Source organism: Aspergillus uvarum, assembly GCF_003184745.1.
Source record: "Aspergillus uvarum CBS 121591 unplaced genomic scaffold BO82scaffold_10, whole genome shotgun sequence".
Taxonomy (NCBI): domain Eukaryota; kingdom Fungi; phylum Ascomycota; class Eurotiomycetes; order Eurotiales; family Aspergillaceae; genus Aspergillus; species Aspergillus uvarum.
Genome location: NW_020291307.1, coordinates 323,905 through 338,672, shown reverse-complemented (window position 1 = coordinate 338,672; position 14,768 = coordinate 323,905). Strand labels below are relative to the sequence as shown.

The 14,768-nt window shown below is 51.8% G+C and overlaps 5 protein-coding genes across 5 annotated transcripts; 3 read left to right on the top strand and 2 right to left on the bottom strand.

The window, feature by feature from the left end:
* Nucleotides 1-435: 435 nt before the first annotated feature.
* BO82DRAFT_408735 (uncharacterized protein) lies at nt 436-2,617 on the bottom strand. The gene has a single exon (XM_025639705.1). It carries the CDS (start codon nt 2,264-2,266, stop codon nt 665-667), a length of 1,602 nt encoding a protein of 533 aa, XP_025494843.1. The 5' UTR covers nt 2,267-2,617; the 3' UTR covers nt 436-664.
* Nucleotides 2,618-3,390: 773 nt separating this feature from the next.
* BO82DRAFT_351831 (uncharacterized protein) lies at nt 3,391-4,020 on the top strand. Its single transcript, XM_025634527.1, has one exon. The coding sequence runs from the start codon at nt 3,742-3,744 to the stop codon at nt 4,000-4,002; it is 261 nt and encodes an 86-aa protein (XP_025494842.1). The 5' UTR covers nt 3,391-3,741; the 3' UTR covers nt 4,003-4,020.
* Nucleotides 4,021-5,434: 1,414 nt separating this feature from the next.
* Nucleotides 5,435-7,839, top strand: BO82DRAFT_351829 (F-box protein). Its single transcript, XM_025634526.1, has 5 exons — nt 5,435-5,534; nt 5,644-5,909; nt 5,970-5,980; nt 6,036-6,851; nt 6,921-7,839. Exons 2-5 carry the CDS (start codon nt 5,906-5,908, stop codon nt 7,758-7,760), a joined length of 1,671 nt encoding a protein of 556 aa, XP_025494841.1. The 5' UTR covers nt 5,435-5,534; nt 5,644-5,905; the 3' UTR covers nt 7,761-7,839.
* Nucleotides 7,840-8,826: 987 nt separating this feature from the next.
* Nucleotides 8,827-10,073, top strand: BO82DRAFT_381431 (zinc-dependent alcohol dehydrogenase family protein; the record flags this gene model as incomplete). Its single annotated transcript, XM_025637854.1, has 3 exons — nt 8,827-9,035; nt 9,107-9,496; nt 9,576-10,073. The coding sequence occupies exons 1-3, from the start codon at nt 8,874-8,876 to the stop codon at nt 10,071-10,073; spliced, it is 1,050 nt and encodes a 349-aa protein (XP_025494840.1). The 5' UTR covers nt 8,827-8,873.
* A 49-nt stretch (nt 10,074-10,122) lies between these two features.
* Nucleotides 10,123-14,115, bottom strand: BO82DRAFT_304125 (uncharacterized protein). The gene is made up of 15 exons (XM_025632172.1): nt 13,723-14,115; nt 13,308-13,626; nt 13,203-13,255; nt 12,650-13,146; nt 12,542-12,597; nt 12,305-12,483; nt 12,078-12,253; nt 12,002-12,028; nt 11,577-11,940; nt 11,383-11,467; nt 11,268-11,326; nt 10,989-11,208; nt 10,803-10,920; nt 10,657-10,748; nt 10,123-10,594 (listed from the first exon to the last, which is right to left on the bottom strand). Exons 1-15 carry the CDS (start codon nt 14,107-14,109, stop codon nt 10,266-10,268), a joined length of 2,961 nt encoding a protein of 986 aa, XP_025494839.1. The 5' UTR covers nt 14,110-14,115; the 3' UTR covers nt 10,123-10,265.
* Nucleotides 14,116-14,768: the final 653 nt, after the last annotated feature.

Genomic DNA, 14,768 nt, shown 5'->3' with positions numbered 1-14,768 from the left:
AAGTGGGTCAGGTGATCTGCCGATTCTGGCTACCAGATTGTTTGACCTACTTTGTCTGCGGTACGGTACAGAGCACCCGCTCGGGCTCAACACATAACCCTGAAGGCATAACATCACAAGTTAACCAGAAAAAATGATCACTAGTTGCTACAATGGGTGGAATCTGTTGAAGCTAGATGAGCAGTTACCTTGTTTTTCCCCCCCAGGCCACCTAGTTCTAGTGACAACTTTGCTCTCCTTTCAAAGGGAAATATATATTTTGTGAGCGAAATGTCTGCGGGTGGCCAGGGTAAAGAACATGCAGTAAGCGCACAAAAATCGCCGCGGGGGGGAGGGGATAAAATAGAACTAAAAAAAAAAAAAAAAAAAGTCCTTGGTGTCTGCTGAACCGCCCTGTAGCAAATATGAACATGCAATTGAATCGAACAACATAGTCTGAATTGCTCTGCCATAGAGAAGCTTAAATGGCAAGACACAGCCTGACTGACTACAGCCACCTATCAAAGGATCGTCTTGCATACCTCCTTGTGCTTCATTTGCTATTAAAGTCACATCAACCTATCATTGGTGCTGTAACCGTACAAATCTTTATCCTGTATCCAATCTAGCTAAATATGATACCAGGCTCATTTCCCCGACGATTTCTAATTACCTTAACAAGACCTCAGACCTCCGCCTTGTCGATTGGCATCTCAGCGCTATCCATGCTGCTCGCATTGACCTTCCCATTCTTTTCCTGTTTATTGAACCGACTGTCCCGAACAAAGAGAGCCACAATGAAGAAGCCGATCGCCGCAAACCCGACCCCGAGCCAGAGCGCCCCGCGATACCCGCGGACCACATCATCCCCCCCGCGGTTGACATGCGCCTCGACTGTCGCGGCAATCCCCAGGCCAATGGAAATGGAGTACTGCACGACCGTTGATATAAAGGAGCCAGCGACGCCCTGCTCCTCCGGCAGGACCGCATTGGAGATGAGGATCCCCGACGAGGCGAACGAGAGGTCCGGTCCGCCCACCACCAGCAAGCACGCAGGGAAGATGAAGGCCCAGTAGACGGGGGAGTACGGAACGAAGCTCATGAGCAGGTTGCCAGCCAGAAAGGAAAACATGGAGACGCCGAAGATATACTGCGCGGGGACTTTGGTGATGAAGAGCCCGACGGAGGCCGTCGCGAACAGTCCTCCGATCACAAGCGGAACCATCTGCGCGACTGTGGTGAGTGGCTGCGCTTTGTGGATGGTGAGGATGTAGATCGTGGTGTAGTAGAGGAAGATGCCGAAGGACATCCAGCCGAATGCCATGGCTGTCACGACCGGGGAAAAGCCCTTGCGGGTCCAGAGGGTGTTAGGGAGGACGGGAGCTGGGACGTGGGACTGCGAAATAGCGAATGCGATGATCAGGAGAAGTCCGACGATGAGAAGCGCGTAGACGTAGGGTTCTTGCCAGCCTACCACCGAGGCTTGGTTCCAGGCGAAGGAGAAGAGGATGAGACCTGAGACACCGAGAAGGGATCCGAGGTAGTCGAATTGCTTGAGAGTGAGGCCGGGTATCGGTGAGCCCACGCGGTGGGGAACGATGAGATAGGTTATTGCGCCCAGCACGAGACAGCCAATGGCCCAGAACCAATACCCCCATCGCCAGGTGACTGTCTCGGCAAAGGCAGCGCCGATCAAGCCCCCAAAAATATAGCCCGATGGTGCGCAGAATCCGAGGAAGGCAAAAGCAAGGTTCTTCTTGATTGACAGCGGGGGGAAGGCACGTGCAAGGAGGGCGAAGGAGTTGGGGACCAGTGCCCCGTTGCCGATGCCCGTCATGCCGCGAGCAATGTCGAAGAGGATCACGTCTTTGGCGAAGCCACTCACGAGCGACCACAGAGCCATCCACATCCAACCGAAAAGGAAGACATATTTGTGGCCGAAGTGATCGCCTAGTCGTCCGGTCACTAGAACGAAAACACCGCCGCAGAGAGAGTATGACGCTAGGAACCAGGACATTTGACCATTGCTTGTGGCGTTCAGCGAGTGGCCAATTTGCTGCACCGAGAAAGCGGTATTCCCGAGACCACCGACAGAGAAGAGCTGTGATAGGCCAATGACAAAGATGAAAAGGACCTCTTGGAAGGTAGATGAAAATGCGGATGGAGGACCTCCAGCGTCTGGCTCGCCAACACCGCCAGGCCCTGAGCTGTGATCATCGGCCCTGTCGACTTCCTCTTTGCGAGGATGTCGGCTGTCAGGCATCGTAGATTCACTGGTAGAAGACATCACTCAATAGATCCTTCTCGATGACCGCAGCCTATGTGAAAATAGCTTTTTGAGGATAGGCCTGACTTCGGTATCTTAGGTAGGACAAGATAGGCAGGGTGTGGGAATGGAAAACCATTCTGCATGTGTGCTTATAAGTCATGTTGATTGTTGCATTCTGTGAATATTTGTCATATTTACTCGCTCAAGAACGGAGATTTGACAAGATCCGGAGCAAGAGACCGGGGGTCAGCAACATTAGGGCTGGTGTTGAAAGTCCGCGGACTTTCACCAAATGTCCGACCGCAGTGTGAATCTCCGGCGCAGTGGCCTGAGGCCGCCACTAACCTGCCGAGGCGGTTCATTCGCTCACTGACCCAAGACAACAGTCGCCCGCGAGCCCAGACATCAAACCTACGGTATCCAAAATCTTCATTACCTCTATGGCGTGGTCTTGTCACCGAAGACGCCGAGTAAGAGCGACAATATACATGAGCACATGATCATGGCATTTGACCAACCATCCTTATCTTCTTCACAGTGCTTCCTTGGTATTGCTGTTGACAGCGGCCAAGGTGGGGTAAATTAGGATAGATTAGGATGAGCGAGGAACAATATTGGCTATTGGTCCTTGGAGTCGAGAATAGGAGTACGTAGCATATTAAGCATTCACTCTGATATCACGCCGAGTGTCTGGGGATTCAATGTCTGGTAAGCAGACCCGACGAAACATATCAGCAAACAACTTTACGTCATGCAGTAAGTAGTGAACGTCACCTTACGCTTACTCTTCATCTTGCTCTCTCGGCAACATATGCTGAAGTGGGTTGTGAAGGCAAAAAGAGGGACACGTCCCTGCTGAATAATGACTGCTGAATTTGGGCATCGAATGCTTGACCTGTTTTGCATGTACAAAATGGCGGGCTTGCACAGTAGGTAAATGTGCTGATAAATCTTATGTGGAAGAATTGCGGAGGCAACAATACATTGGAAAAAGCTTGCGAAGGTTCTAAGTACTATATATTCTCAAGGCATGTGGCCCCTCTAACCCAAAATGGAACAAGCAAGAGGTTGATATGAGGTTCGAGTCCAAGTTGATAGCCTGCGGTTATTTATTCACTAAGACCAGCCCCTCGCTGTGTACCATTCTAGCAGCGTATGAGAGATGTATTCATTGGAAGCGACATGATCTAGGCTACAATCATGATTGTTAACATTCCATTCTTACTGCCTAAAAGCATCCTCACCCATCACATCCGCCATCTCTCAGCTCAGCTATTCCTTCTCTCACTCAACCTTTTCCATCCACCTCGACTGTTGTCTTTGAAGTCATTCATCGTCGTCCATCACAGTGACCATCATTGTCTGCAGTCCTCTTTGTCAGGCTCAGTCCCTTCGACTTTTTGCCTTCCTTTTCTCTATCTCAATACAACACTCATCTATCTCTCTACCTATATTCATCACCACCAATCGCAATCTAGATCAATCTTCAAACCATGACAACCCCGACATTTCCATCCTTCTCGCGTCTTCCCGCCGAGATCCGTCTCATGTTCTGGGAGGCCGCGCTACTCGACCCGATCGACAAACCTCTGTTCTTCTGGAGACGGACTCCGTGGCGGCCCGAGGAATACCTGATCGGGATGGCCGGCGATCTGATACACCCGGATGACATGGGCCGGTCCTTGTCTATTTTATCTATCTACGACCGGTTGATCTGCATGCAAATGACTCAGTTCGTGTCTATTAGCCTCTAGCAACTTAGGAAACAGCGCATCATCAACAGTGTTGGATATACATCACAACTCCCGTCTTGCCCTGGATCCCACACTGTAGAACAGATTTTGGTACTTGGTGGCGCTTAAGAACACGGTGTGTAGCCATCAAAGAACAAAGACTTATCCCAAGAACTTGCAACTTCCCGCTTTGCGGCGTAAAAGAAAAGCTATAGTTTTAAAGTACGTTGGGGGACTCCTAGAAGGTTTCAATTATCGCGACAAGACCCCGACTAAACTCGAATAGACCAATGCTCGGGCCCAACAGCGGAGGGAAGCAAAAACCATTGCCGTATGAGACGGGCAACTGCCTGGGCCCGACGACACGTGATTTTGAATCACTATAGACAGACCTAGGCTACAGTTTTCATTACTACTTTCTAACCCCTGCTGCCTGAAGGCATCTTCACCCGTAACACATGTCATCTCTCAGCTGCCATCGTATTCTGCAGTCGTCTTGATCAGTCTTAGTCACCTCGACTTTTCTCCTTCCTTTCCTCTACGCCATCTATCTCATTATCTTCATCTCTTCCTGCTAGTTATCATCAAGTGTATCCTACGAAATGGCAACCGCGTCATTCCCCTCCTTCTCACGCCTTTCTACCGAGATTCGTCTTATGATATGGGAGGCCGCTCTCCCCGACCCGATCAGCAACCCTCTATTCTTCTGGAAGAGAATCGCACTGCACATGTAGGGGTTGGACGACAGATGCGACGACTACGACGACGATGATGACTGACTCCCTACCCTCATCGATCCAATCGAGATGGGCTTCTTCTCGGTCGAGATTGCGCTCCTCGAAGCGAACAAGAAGCCCACCAGGTAGCCCATGAGTGGATTCAACGCCAGTCCCTTGCAATGGACGTCAACAACAAACCTTACACCCACAACCACAACACCATCGCCAGGCGCTCCTTCGATCCTCGACGCGACATAGTGTTCTGTCCCGATTCACAATGGCAGGACTTCCTGTGGGAGGTGATCCATGTATTTTGCGTCCTATCGACCGCCCACTCCGATCGTAACTTTGACCGCAACCATCTCATCCGACACGTGGCGCTGTCTCAGCGAAGATTCACGGATTCTGAACCCGCGCCGCTCTCGAGACTCTTCCATGGGGGACTGGAGCTGTGATGCCGGAACCTGTATATTGTCGTCGATGCCCCCGCTGCGCTCCGCGAATTCGTCGCCGAACGCCCTGTCAAGCCGAACTGGGCGTTGGAGGTTCTGGACGATTTCCCCCGCGCGACGTTTCTGCGATCGGGTGGATGGCAGATCATCGAAGGTTCTTGGTTGCAGGGCGGACCGGCCTACGAGAGTGCGAAGAAGCTGCTCGGACAGGTTACGGAGTACAATTTCCTGGAGGAGGAGGTTACCGAGTGGATTTTGGACACCTTTCCAGTGGAGTTTGAGATCCGGTTCGCTCGTGCGATCAGGCGCTGATTGTGTGCGCGAGGAAGCCTCTAACTGGACTGTTTCACCGGAGCATATCTAGTACTGGCTGTTTGTTGAGGTAAGTTCATACAGGCGGGAACTCTGGTGGCTAGCTGAGGAGGATGACTATTTGACTAAGGTGCTTGATATGTACTGGACTGTCAGGCTTCAATCTGACATCTTCAAAGTGTGATATAGTAAGAGACAAACATCACTGCTGCCTTAGTCACGTGCTATTTCACCACCGCCATTGGCCCTGCACAGCCACACCGCCCCTCGCTTGTGGGGGAGGAGTGCAGCCTAATTCCAGCCACGCGGTAGCCTGGCCTAGACCCCGTTCCTGGCATCCAACTCAAATACCACTTCATCCAGAACACATTCTTCTGCGCTGCTCATCAAGGTCTTGGGACGTGTCATAGCCCATTCGATCATAGACTAAAGAAAAGCACAATGGGTAAGCTAACACAAGAGGAACTCACAGAGAGAGGATTCGATAACTGACGATGCAATACAGGATACTCTGAGGTAGGAGCACATTCCCTCTCATCAAGATTTAAAGCTGATTGATAACCAATACTAGGCCTACTGCCATTTCTGCGGTGTCAGCTTCAACATCGGTCGTGCGCGCGATGTCGGAGAGCCCCACGTTGCTTCCTTTGGCAGCGACGATAGCCTTTCCATGGAGATCGAGGATCTCGATCTAGCCAAGTGTGCCAAGAAGGGTTGCGTTTTCGCTCTCAAATACCCATACCCCGGAGACCAGGATAGCGAATCAGAGGTTGATCCCGACTATCAGCCTGGAGAGTGCAACGATGAGACCACAGAGCCGTACGAATATGATTCCAAATATGAATCGGATGATGCCATGAGTCTCTCCGAAGATCAAAGTGACAACACCAGCCATAAAAGCGAGGCCATCACTCCAGACGAGGAAAAGGAAGGATTGTATCGCGACTTCATCTCCAACACACTCCGCACACTGAACCCAAAACACTACACCGGCGAACCCATCGGCGTCTTAGCCTATTCCACAACCACCGGAACGAAAAAAGACATCCTGATTCCCATCACATCCTCCGAGCTCCCCGCGGGCTACAACCCCGAAGATCTCGAACACATCCCCGCCCGCACCTGTGGCCAAGCCCATGCTTATTCCGGCGCGGCAATCTCCGTTGCCGAGATGCGCGGGTGCCGGACGGCCCAGTTCCTCGTGCATAAGTCGCAGGCGGAGGGAACATGGAAGCCCGATGGGCTGCACGAGGACTGGGAGACGGCGGAGGAGTGGTTCCTCTCCGGCGTGTGTGACGGGATGCGATCGCGCGATTGCGGGTATCCGGATGTCTGGCCTGCACGGGGCGGGGTGGAGACTGTGGCGGCGGATAATGTTAGTTTCGTTGTAAGTGATCTTCATACTACCTGAAATCAACTCCGAAAAAGCAATTGAAGACTGATGTATCTCTACCAGCCCATGGGTCCCCACGAGCTCGCCATGCCATTTCATCCGTGGTGCTTCGATATCTTCTCCCGCCAGTCGAAACAGCACTTCAACAAGGTAAACGTCGACGGGCTCATCAAATGGCGCAATTCCGAGTGCAGCTATGAAGAATTCCACGAATTCCCCCGGGCGGGCGATGTCTTCGAGTCGCAGGAGCAATGGTGGGACCATAGACCCGGCTGCGAATATCTGGCTGCGAACCCGCTCTATGTGCCTGGCTTGCCGGCGTTACTTGCAGAGGCTACGAAGCAGGAGGTGGATACTACCAACTCCAATGATAAGGAGCAGCCTCCCTCAACTGCCCTCGCAGTCGACCGCCTGAGCTCCCTCCCGCTGGACCTCCGTCTGCACATCATCGGCTTCCTCGATGCAGCAGACGTCACGCGCCTTCGCGCGGCGTCGCGGGCGTTCACGCACCTCCCCAACAGTGTCTGGTATCGACTCGTTTGTGAAGAGATGCCCTGGCTGTGGGAGACGTGGGATGATTCGAAGATTACGCACACCCCCTCGTGGTGGACGACGCTCAACGCGAACGAGGTCAAGTTTGTGAAGGACGCGTGGAATCAGTACGCCAAGGTCCTGGGAGCCAAGCCGACGGATCAGGATGATCTGGTGGACTACCTGGTCCGGTGGCCTGTTGTGGTGCCGAAGCAGGTGAGACTACAGAGGGCGAACACGGATTGGCATCGAGTGTTTACTCAGGTCAAGAGTCAGTGGGCTGGGCTGAAGGGGTTGCGGAACCGGCAAAGGATTTGGGAGGATGTTGAGGAGATTATCCGTCGGATGAAGGCTCTTGAAGGTAGCAGTTGAGGGCATCCATAATTCATGTAGTGGCTAGTGCTCTGTTGTATGTCCAACCAATCAAGTACATAGCGGTGAAATGTTTGAGTCTCTATTTCCTTAATAATCTCGTGCCTAATAGTACTCGATGGTTTCCTACTATGTGCATTAGCGTGCCTTGTGTACAGTCTAGCAGACAGCAGCTCTGTCCTCCTTACGCCGTAGGACTATGGGCTTGCTATCTCAAAGATCTATATACAAGCAGTGATAGATGGTTTGTCCTGACGTTTCTTGATTGTGTCTTAAGGATTTATTGCATAGCTGCTATACAGTTCTGTCTTCCGGCGCTATCGTAGCATATTTGCTTTTTCTGTCTGGTTGGAGACAGTAGGTGAGAATTCAAGTGAGTTTAGATATTCACATATCCAAAGTCTTACAAATCTACTCCATATCTAATGTTAAGAACCCTGCTACTCCTGCAGAGCTCAGGGCATGATGCATCACGTGTTCGTGACCCTGATGTAAGCCACGTGACTCTGCCTTTCCCGTTGAATGCTTCCTCTCGGACAATCCACGTCTGCCTGTTAACCACACCACTTTGAGATGTCGATTTTGAACTATTTTCATGTATTTATTGAGAAATCACTGTATTTACCCTACTGATGGTGGCCTTAAAACTTTTTAAGAGTCAATGGCGAGTCCACGAGGCAATAGACTCAGAATGAAGCAACCTCGTTCGAAATATATTGAAGTGATCAAACAGGCAACACACGGATCATTCCTCAACACCGTCAAGCGATCATAATCATCCCATCGGGTGATACTACTGAAGCAGCTGAAACCAAGCAATGAGACCAACTATCGAAGTCTGGTCCAATTACACTATCCCAGAATCCAGACGTCGGTATCCCAGCTCAAACCTCTGGGACTCCTTTCCCACACCCATGCCAAGCCCTGGCCTAATTGGCGCAAGTTTGTCAGCCCCGCCGCCGTCTATGATTCCATAATCTGGAGCAGATCTCGGTATCCCAGATAAAAGAGTATATTTGAACCCTTTCACAGACCATGCCACATCACTCCTGTACTCTCGCAAATACCACTACATCCCCTTGCTAAAAGTTATTAACGTACAGCCAGCCCAAAATGACCCCCCAAACAAACAAACAATGGATCATCCGCCGCTTCGGCAACACCTTCGACAGCCTGGAGCGGACCACCTCCCCAATCTCGGAAGTCGGCGAGCACGATGTCCTCGTCAAGATCGAGGCGGTCTCGCTCAACTACCGTGACGCCAGTATTCCCATGGTCTGTCCCCCACCCTTTCCAAAAAAAAAAAAAGAAAAAAAAAAAACGAACCTCAACTAATGCCACGGAAGAACCAATACCCCTTCCCTAGCAAACCAGACCTAATCCCCTGCTCCGACGGCGCCGGAACCGTCATCCAAACCGGCAGCAAAGTCACTGCCTTCCGCCCAGGCGACCGCATCACCTCACTCTTCTTCGCCGCCCACCTCTTCGGCGACCTCACCGCGGAAGCCCAAAAGTCCGGGCTGGGGGGTTTTGTGGATGGCTGTCTGCAGCAGTACCGCGTCTTCCATGAGATGAGTCTCGTGCATGCGCCGCGGAATATGAGTGCGGTCGAGAGTGCGACCCTCCCCTGTGCGGCGTTGACGGCGTGGAATGCCCTGTACGGGGTTAAGCCGGTCCGGCCGGGGCAGACGGTCCTCGTGCAGGGCACGGGTGGGGTTTCGGTTTTTGCGCTGCAGGTATGCTTCACCTCCTCCTTTTGTCGCTTGAGCATGATGGGTGGAGTATGTGAAAGGGTGAGGCTGATATGCTGGGTAGTTTGCTAAAGCCGCTGGTGCGCGGGTTATCGCCACCACCTCTTTGAGCGCGAAGGCGCAGCGGCTCAAGGAGTTGGGCGCGGACCATGTGATCAACTACCGCGAAGATGCGAATTGGGGCGAGACGGCGCGGAAGCTGACGCGCCACGGCGTCGATCATGTTGTTGAGGTCGGGGGTCCGAATACCATGCGCCAGAGTCTGAAGTGTGTCAAGCTGGAGGGTGTGATTAGTGTGATCGGCTATGTTGGCGGGACGAGCGGTGGCAAGAACCAGGAGCAGCCCCCGCAGATCTTGGATACGTTGACGGGTGCGGCGATTGTCAGGGGCATCCAGATTGGGAGCAAGGAGCAGATGCTGGATATGATTCAGGCGATCGAGGCGAACGATATCAAGCCCGTGGTTGATGAGCGAGTGTTCGAGTTCGATGAGGCGCGCGAGGCGTATCAGTATCTGTGGGATCAGAGGCATTTTGGCAAGGTGGTCATCAAGGTTGATTAGACCAGAGTATCTAGGCGTGAAGTGCAACCAGAAAGTGACTGAATGTTTTGTGTAACTTTATATGGGAAATTCCTTGAAGCTAGAACCTAGATATTAACTTTAGATGGCAATGAGAAGGGTAATGCAGGTCGCAGCTGGCAAATCCTAGGATCTCGCTGCAGCAATACTAATATGCGCAACAAAATAAACAAATCAAAACGTCACTCCCTCCGCCAATTCCCGAACTGTCAGTTGAGCATGATCTAAAACAACGCGAATTTCCTCCACCTTCTCCTTCACTTGACCTGCGTGCTGAAGGTTCTGGCCAGCTTCAGAAACCTCGCCCTCGACCGTGACTGAAGCCCGCAGGTCCCGAGTGATGTTCGCAACCTCGTCGCGCAGCCTATGGTCTAGTTGACCAAAGGTCTTATCCAAGATTTGGCGATAGTCTTTATCGATATTCGAGGCAAATTGTATGAAAAGCGTTGGAGATGAAAGAAAGTGGTTCATTGTTCCCTTGCGTCGGGAATCGCTCCCGGTCCCTGAATTCACAGGCCTGAAGTTAGATTTTTGTCATGTCCATTTGCTGAGCTCGCGCTCCTACCGTACTGCTCTTGGCAGATGTTATAGACAGGGCGCATGACATTCGCGATATAAGAACTGGTGTGCCCGTGGATTGTGTCGGCTTTGACTTTTCTGTGCAGCGCGTTAGCCAACAGCGTGTGATTGAGCTTGCATCGGAAGCCATACTCCGTTGTATATATGAGATCATGGAAGGAACTGCGAACCGCTTCCTCCAAGCATCTTTGCCGGGTGCGGATATTCGAAAGCAGATTTTGCAGCGATTCTGGCGCGAGGTCATGGTGTTCTGAAAGTTGGATCATGTCAGCAATCAAGCCTTCATTTGCACATCCAACGTTCACCGGAATCGCTTACTTTCGATAGACTCGCAGACCTCCCCGAATAGACGCGAAAGACCTTTCTCAAAGCCTTCGGCATGCCCTTCCAACTGGCTCAGCACACCATCCCATGCGAGCTTCAGCCAACCACAAGCTGAGCCGAGAATCTCTTCATTCCAGCAACGATACTGGGGCTGACTTTTCGTCTTGTGACTTCCATAATTGCGACAAAAAGCTGCGTATGTCAGGTGATGCCACTTATCATAAGAGATTAGCTCTTGGTACCGATGGTGCCTAGTACGTCTCGTTGACTTACTGAAGCCCACTCTCTGCTCGCATTAACTGCATTATTGCACCAGGTGTTCCGTGACGTATCTGCATCAAATTGATGGATTAGCTAACTATTCAACCGAGTGAGGGTTTATACTCACGGATGAGTCGTGTGATGTCGCTAGTGAATAGTTGTTCCAAAGTACCCTGCGCTCGACGCACTTCTGAGTCCTGAGAGAGAATGTTCTACGCAAGTCAACAAAGGTCGATCCCGTCTCGAGTCAGCAAAGCACATTAGTCCCTGCGAAGTTCATTTGACAAAGAATGAGCGCTTTTAGTGAAATGATGACCGTACCCTTTCGAGGGTCCGTTCCGCCTCCACCAAAACCCCACGTAGTAATTCCGCTCGGGCGACAGTAATGCCACTCGAACCCGCCAAGACCCATTGATTTATCGAACCTAGAAGGGCCGGGACTTCGTTCTTGAGATAAATGACCGTTGCTCGGAGCTGCGCATCGGCCGGAACAGATTGGCAGTAGCGACGAAGCTCGGTGATCCCACTCAGCGCACGGTACCCATTTGCTTCATCGATGTCAATGAATCGATGATCAGCGTAAAGCTTGTTGCTAACACAGAATACCCGCGCGTTGTTGCCCCAGGCGGCCAACAGAACGTCCGTAACTCGGGTGTTCCTTCTTGTAATCAGAAAACGATCCAACCTGGGAAGTGGTTAGTTGGCGGCTGCTGTTGCTTTCTTGAACAATAAAGTGTATCACTTACTCGAGCTGGAGGGCATCTTTCTGGTCGCTGTAATAATGTCAGACAGTGGCGAGATCGTTCTGTCAGCTTCACAAACCTCAAATCGGTCTCCTCAGCGGCGAGGCTTCGACCCCTACTTCCGCTCGCGCGTCGCCTCCGAGAGCGTGTCGATCTAATATTACTTTCAAGATGCTCGATTCGGCTGTCCATATTGCGGATGCGTGCAGCGTCCTCAGTGGAAGAACTGCGCGCAGTCTCTTTGGCATCGACATCCTGGCATTTTTCAGTCAGTCTACCTCCTGATCCTTTGGAATAGTCACAGACCTCGGAGCGAGTGCACACAATGCGGATGGGCTGATCTCGTGCACAAAGTTGGATTATTTCGCCGATCGACTGGTCGGTGGTACAACGGAGAATCGAGCTGACGATGAACACTTCGTCGCAATTGTGACGGAGATACCTCTCTGTCGCCCGGACTCGGGCATAGTTCAGGTCACGGAAGCCTAAGAATATAAATGTCAGACATTTAACAAACGGATCTGAGAATGAGCCGCGGTATACCTGGAACATCGGCCAAGACCAGACCAGTGCGCAAGACAGGCGACCGCAAATAAACCCTACCACGCTATTAGCCAAGTGTCGCAAGACCTCTTATGAGCCCTCCCGAACCTGATCAGCTTCACAAAGGGCCATAATGCTGGTCGCTTGCTATCTTTGGAGTCAGCCATGAGATTGTCCAGCTGCTCCATGCATTCATCCCCATGCCGAGCTACCATGGAATAGCGAAGGTTGTCTCGTCCCCCCGGTCGGTAATCCAGTCCAGCCATGGCCCATTCCTGCAGGGTCGTTAAGATGGTATTTACCGACTCTTCCCCTTCCTTGGACAGAAACTCGAGGTCAAAGCCTTCTTCGTGTGGGAAGAGAGACCGTAATGTCTCCCACGCTCTCAGCGCTGCGGCCTTGATGTCCTCCTTTTCTTCCGACTTTTTCACTTCGCGAAAGGCATCCGTGTAGTATTTCCGAACACTGGACAGCAACTCCTCTAGTAGCTCGCGGATCTCGCTCTGATCCATGAAGTCTGCTTCGACGGTATAGTTTTGCGGATGTTCGTCATTGACACTCCGGAATTCAGTAACCACTGTCGTGCAAGCAGCACCGTCCCCACTCTGCAAACGTCAATCACTAGAAAAAAAACCATTCTCTGGTTGAGGGCTTAACCTACCGACCGGGCGAGTCCCTCTTGATCAAGAATGGAATTTATTATGCTGCTCTTGCCTAATGAGAGATCAGCCTTTCCTGTCCGAGGGCGGAAGGATCCGATACTCACCCATTCCCGAGTCGCCGATGAAGCCCACAGTCCGCGTGGCCGGATATGCAAAGTGACTCGCCTTGAGTGCTTGCTCATACAATTGATGCAACGCCGTAGTTGAATCACCCACCAAATCGCATCTCCTCTCAAGGTGCTGCGCAAGGCTGGCGAGTTGACCTCTGACAGCGCGTAGTGCATTCTGAAGTCGCATATCGTAGATCGGCGCCGGAGGGAGTTCATCCTGGCGAACGTTGTAACGACTTTCATCCTCTTCCTCGTCTTCATTATCGTCGTAGTCGGAGTAATCGTTATCCGAGTCTTCGTGCGTCGCGTTGTCCTCATTATCGCCGGTAACACGGTCGGCGAACACGGGCTCATGATGATTGTTGTCGGAAGCATTCCCAAAGGTATGTTTTGAGTCTTTTAGGATCACCCTTGACATGCTCTTGTCCTTCAGAGGGGAGTTAGGTGTGCTTGCCCGCGGCTGCTGGTCCGGCCGACGGGAAGAGGGTCCGGCAGGACTAGGAGTGGCATTGTAAAGATCTCTGTACGTTGTTCCAAGGGATTTGAGTGTCGGGCTCGACCCAAATACTCTTTGCGCCTGCTCTGTGTGGTCAACCTGTGGCTCTTCAGCCGTTTGGGGCTGAACATCTTCGCCGAGACGCAAGTTCTCGAAAAGAGACTGTGTACTTGGTGTGATCGAGCGCCGATCGCTACCGCGAGGACGTGGGCTTAATTGGTCCACGGACGAGGTTGGAGTTATCGCACCTCCAGCGGATGAAGGACTGCAAGAGAAGGTGAACTCAACGGATGGGAGCATTTTCTCACCTTTAGGTGAAGGTGAGGGTGTTCTGGGACTGCCTGTGTGGCTAGTCATGGCGCCTCCTTCTTAAACTAAACGCAACATTGAGAGTGGGGAAATGTTGCTAGAAATTCATGGGCGATCACAGGCATTCTTATCAGGACGATCGAACGGAAAGGAACGGGAACTAAAGCCGTGGGGCGCATCTGTTGCCAGACTGAGACTGATGAGTGGTGGATGATGGTGCAAGTTGACTGCGCCGCCGGTCGAAATTCCGAAGCTATTTTTGCCTAGCCTGGCGCCAAATGACCGCGACAACGCGCTCGGCCACTGCTAGACCAGAAATTCAATAAAGGAATCTCGCTTAATAGAGACCGTCTTGTCGACCTCGGTAAATTCTGACAACAAGGAGTAGCTATCCTAGTCAACCGGGCGCAAGTCTGCGCCGATTCAGGAGGCTATGTCAGTACCGCGGTTTCGAAGCCCAAGTTTGTGCATTTATCTGGAAAGACAGGATGTAAGAAAGACTTCGCATCATAGACAATGATTGGTTGAGCTTGAAACAGTACACGAACTATCGTGAGGTGTCTGATTGATTGGTTCTGAGTTGCTTTCGGACAAAGAGCTGAAGCGCAAGGCTGACTGAATTAAGATGACCAGGGGTACAGTCACCTGAT

Bases quoted from the DNA above. Each gene is read 5' to 3' on its own strand.
- BO82DRAFT_408735 (XM_025639705.1), bottom strand. From the start codon at position 2,266: ATGTCTTCTACCAGTGAATCTACGATGCCTGACAGCCGACATCCTCGC.
- BO82DRAFT_351831 (XM_025634527.1), top strand. From the start codon at position 3,742: ATGACAACCCCGACATTTCCATCCTTCTCGCGTCTTCCCGCCGAGATC.
- BO82DRAFT_351829 (XM_025634526.1), top strand. The intron at 6,852-6,920 runs GTAAGTGATCTT...TATCTCTACCAG, and splicing joins CGGATAATGTTAGTTTCGTT to CCCATGGGTCCCCACGAGCT.
- BO82DRAFT_304125 (XM_025632172.1), bottom strand. From the start codon at position 14,109: ATGCTCCCATCCGTTGAGTTCACCTTCTCTTGCAGTCCTTCATCCGCT. The intron at 13,627-13,722 runs GTGATCCTAAAA...GGCGATAATGAG, and splicing joins AGGACAAGAGCATGTCAAGG to GACAACGCGACGCACGAAGA. The intron at 10,595-10,656 runs GTAGGAGCGCGA...CTGTGAATTCAG, and splicing joins CATCTGCCAAGAGCAGTACG to GGACCGGGAGCGATTCCCGA.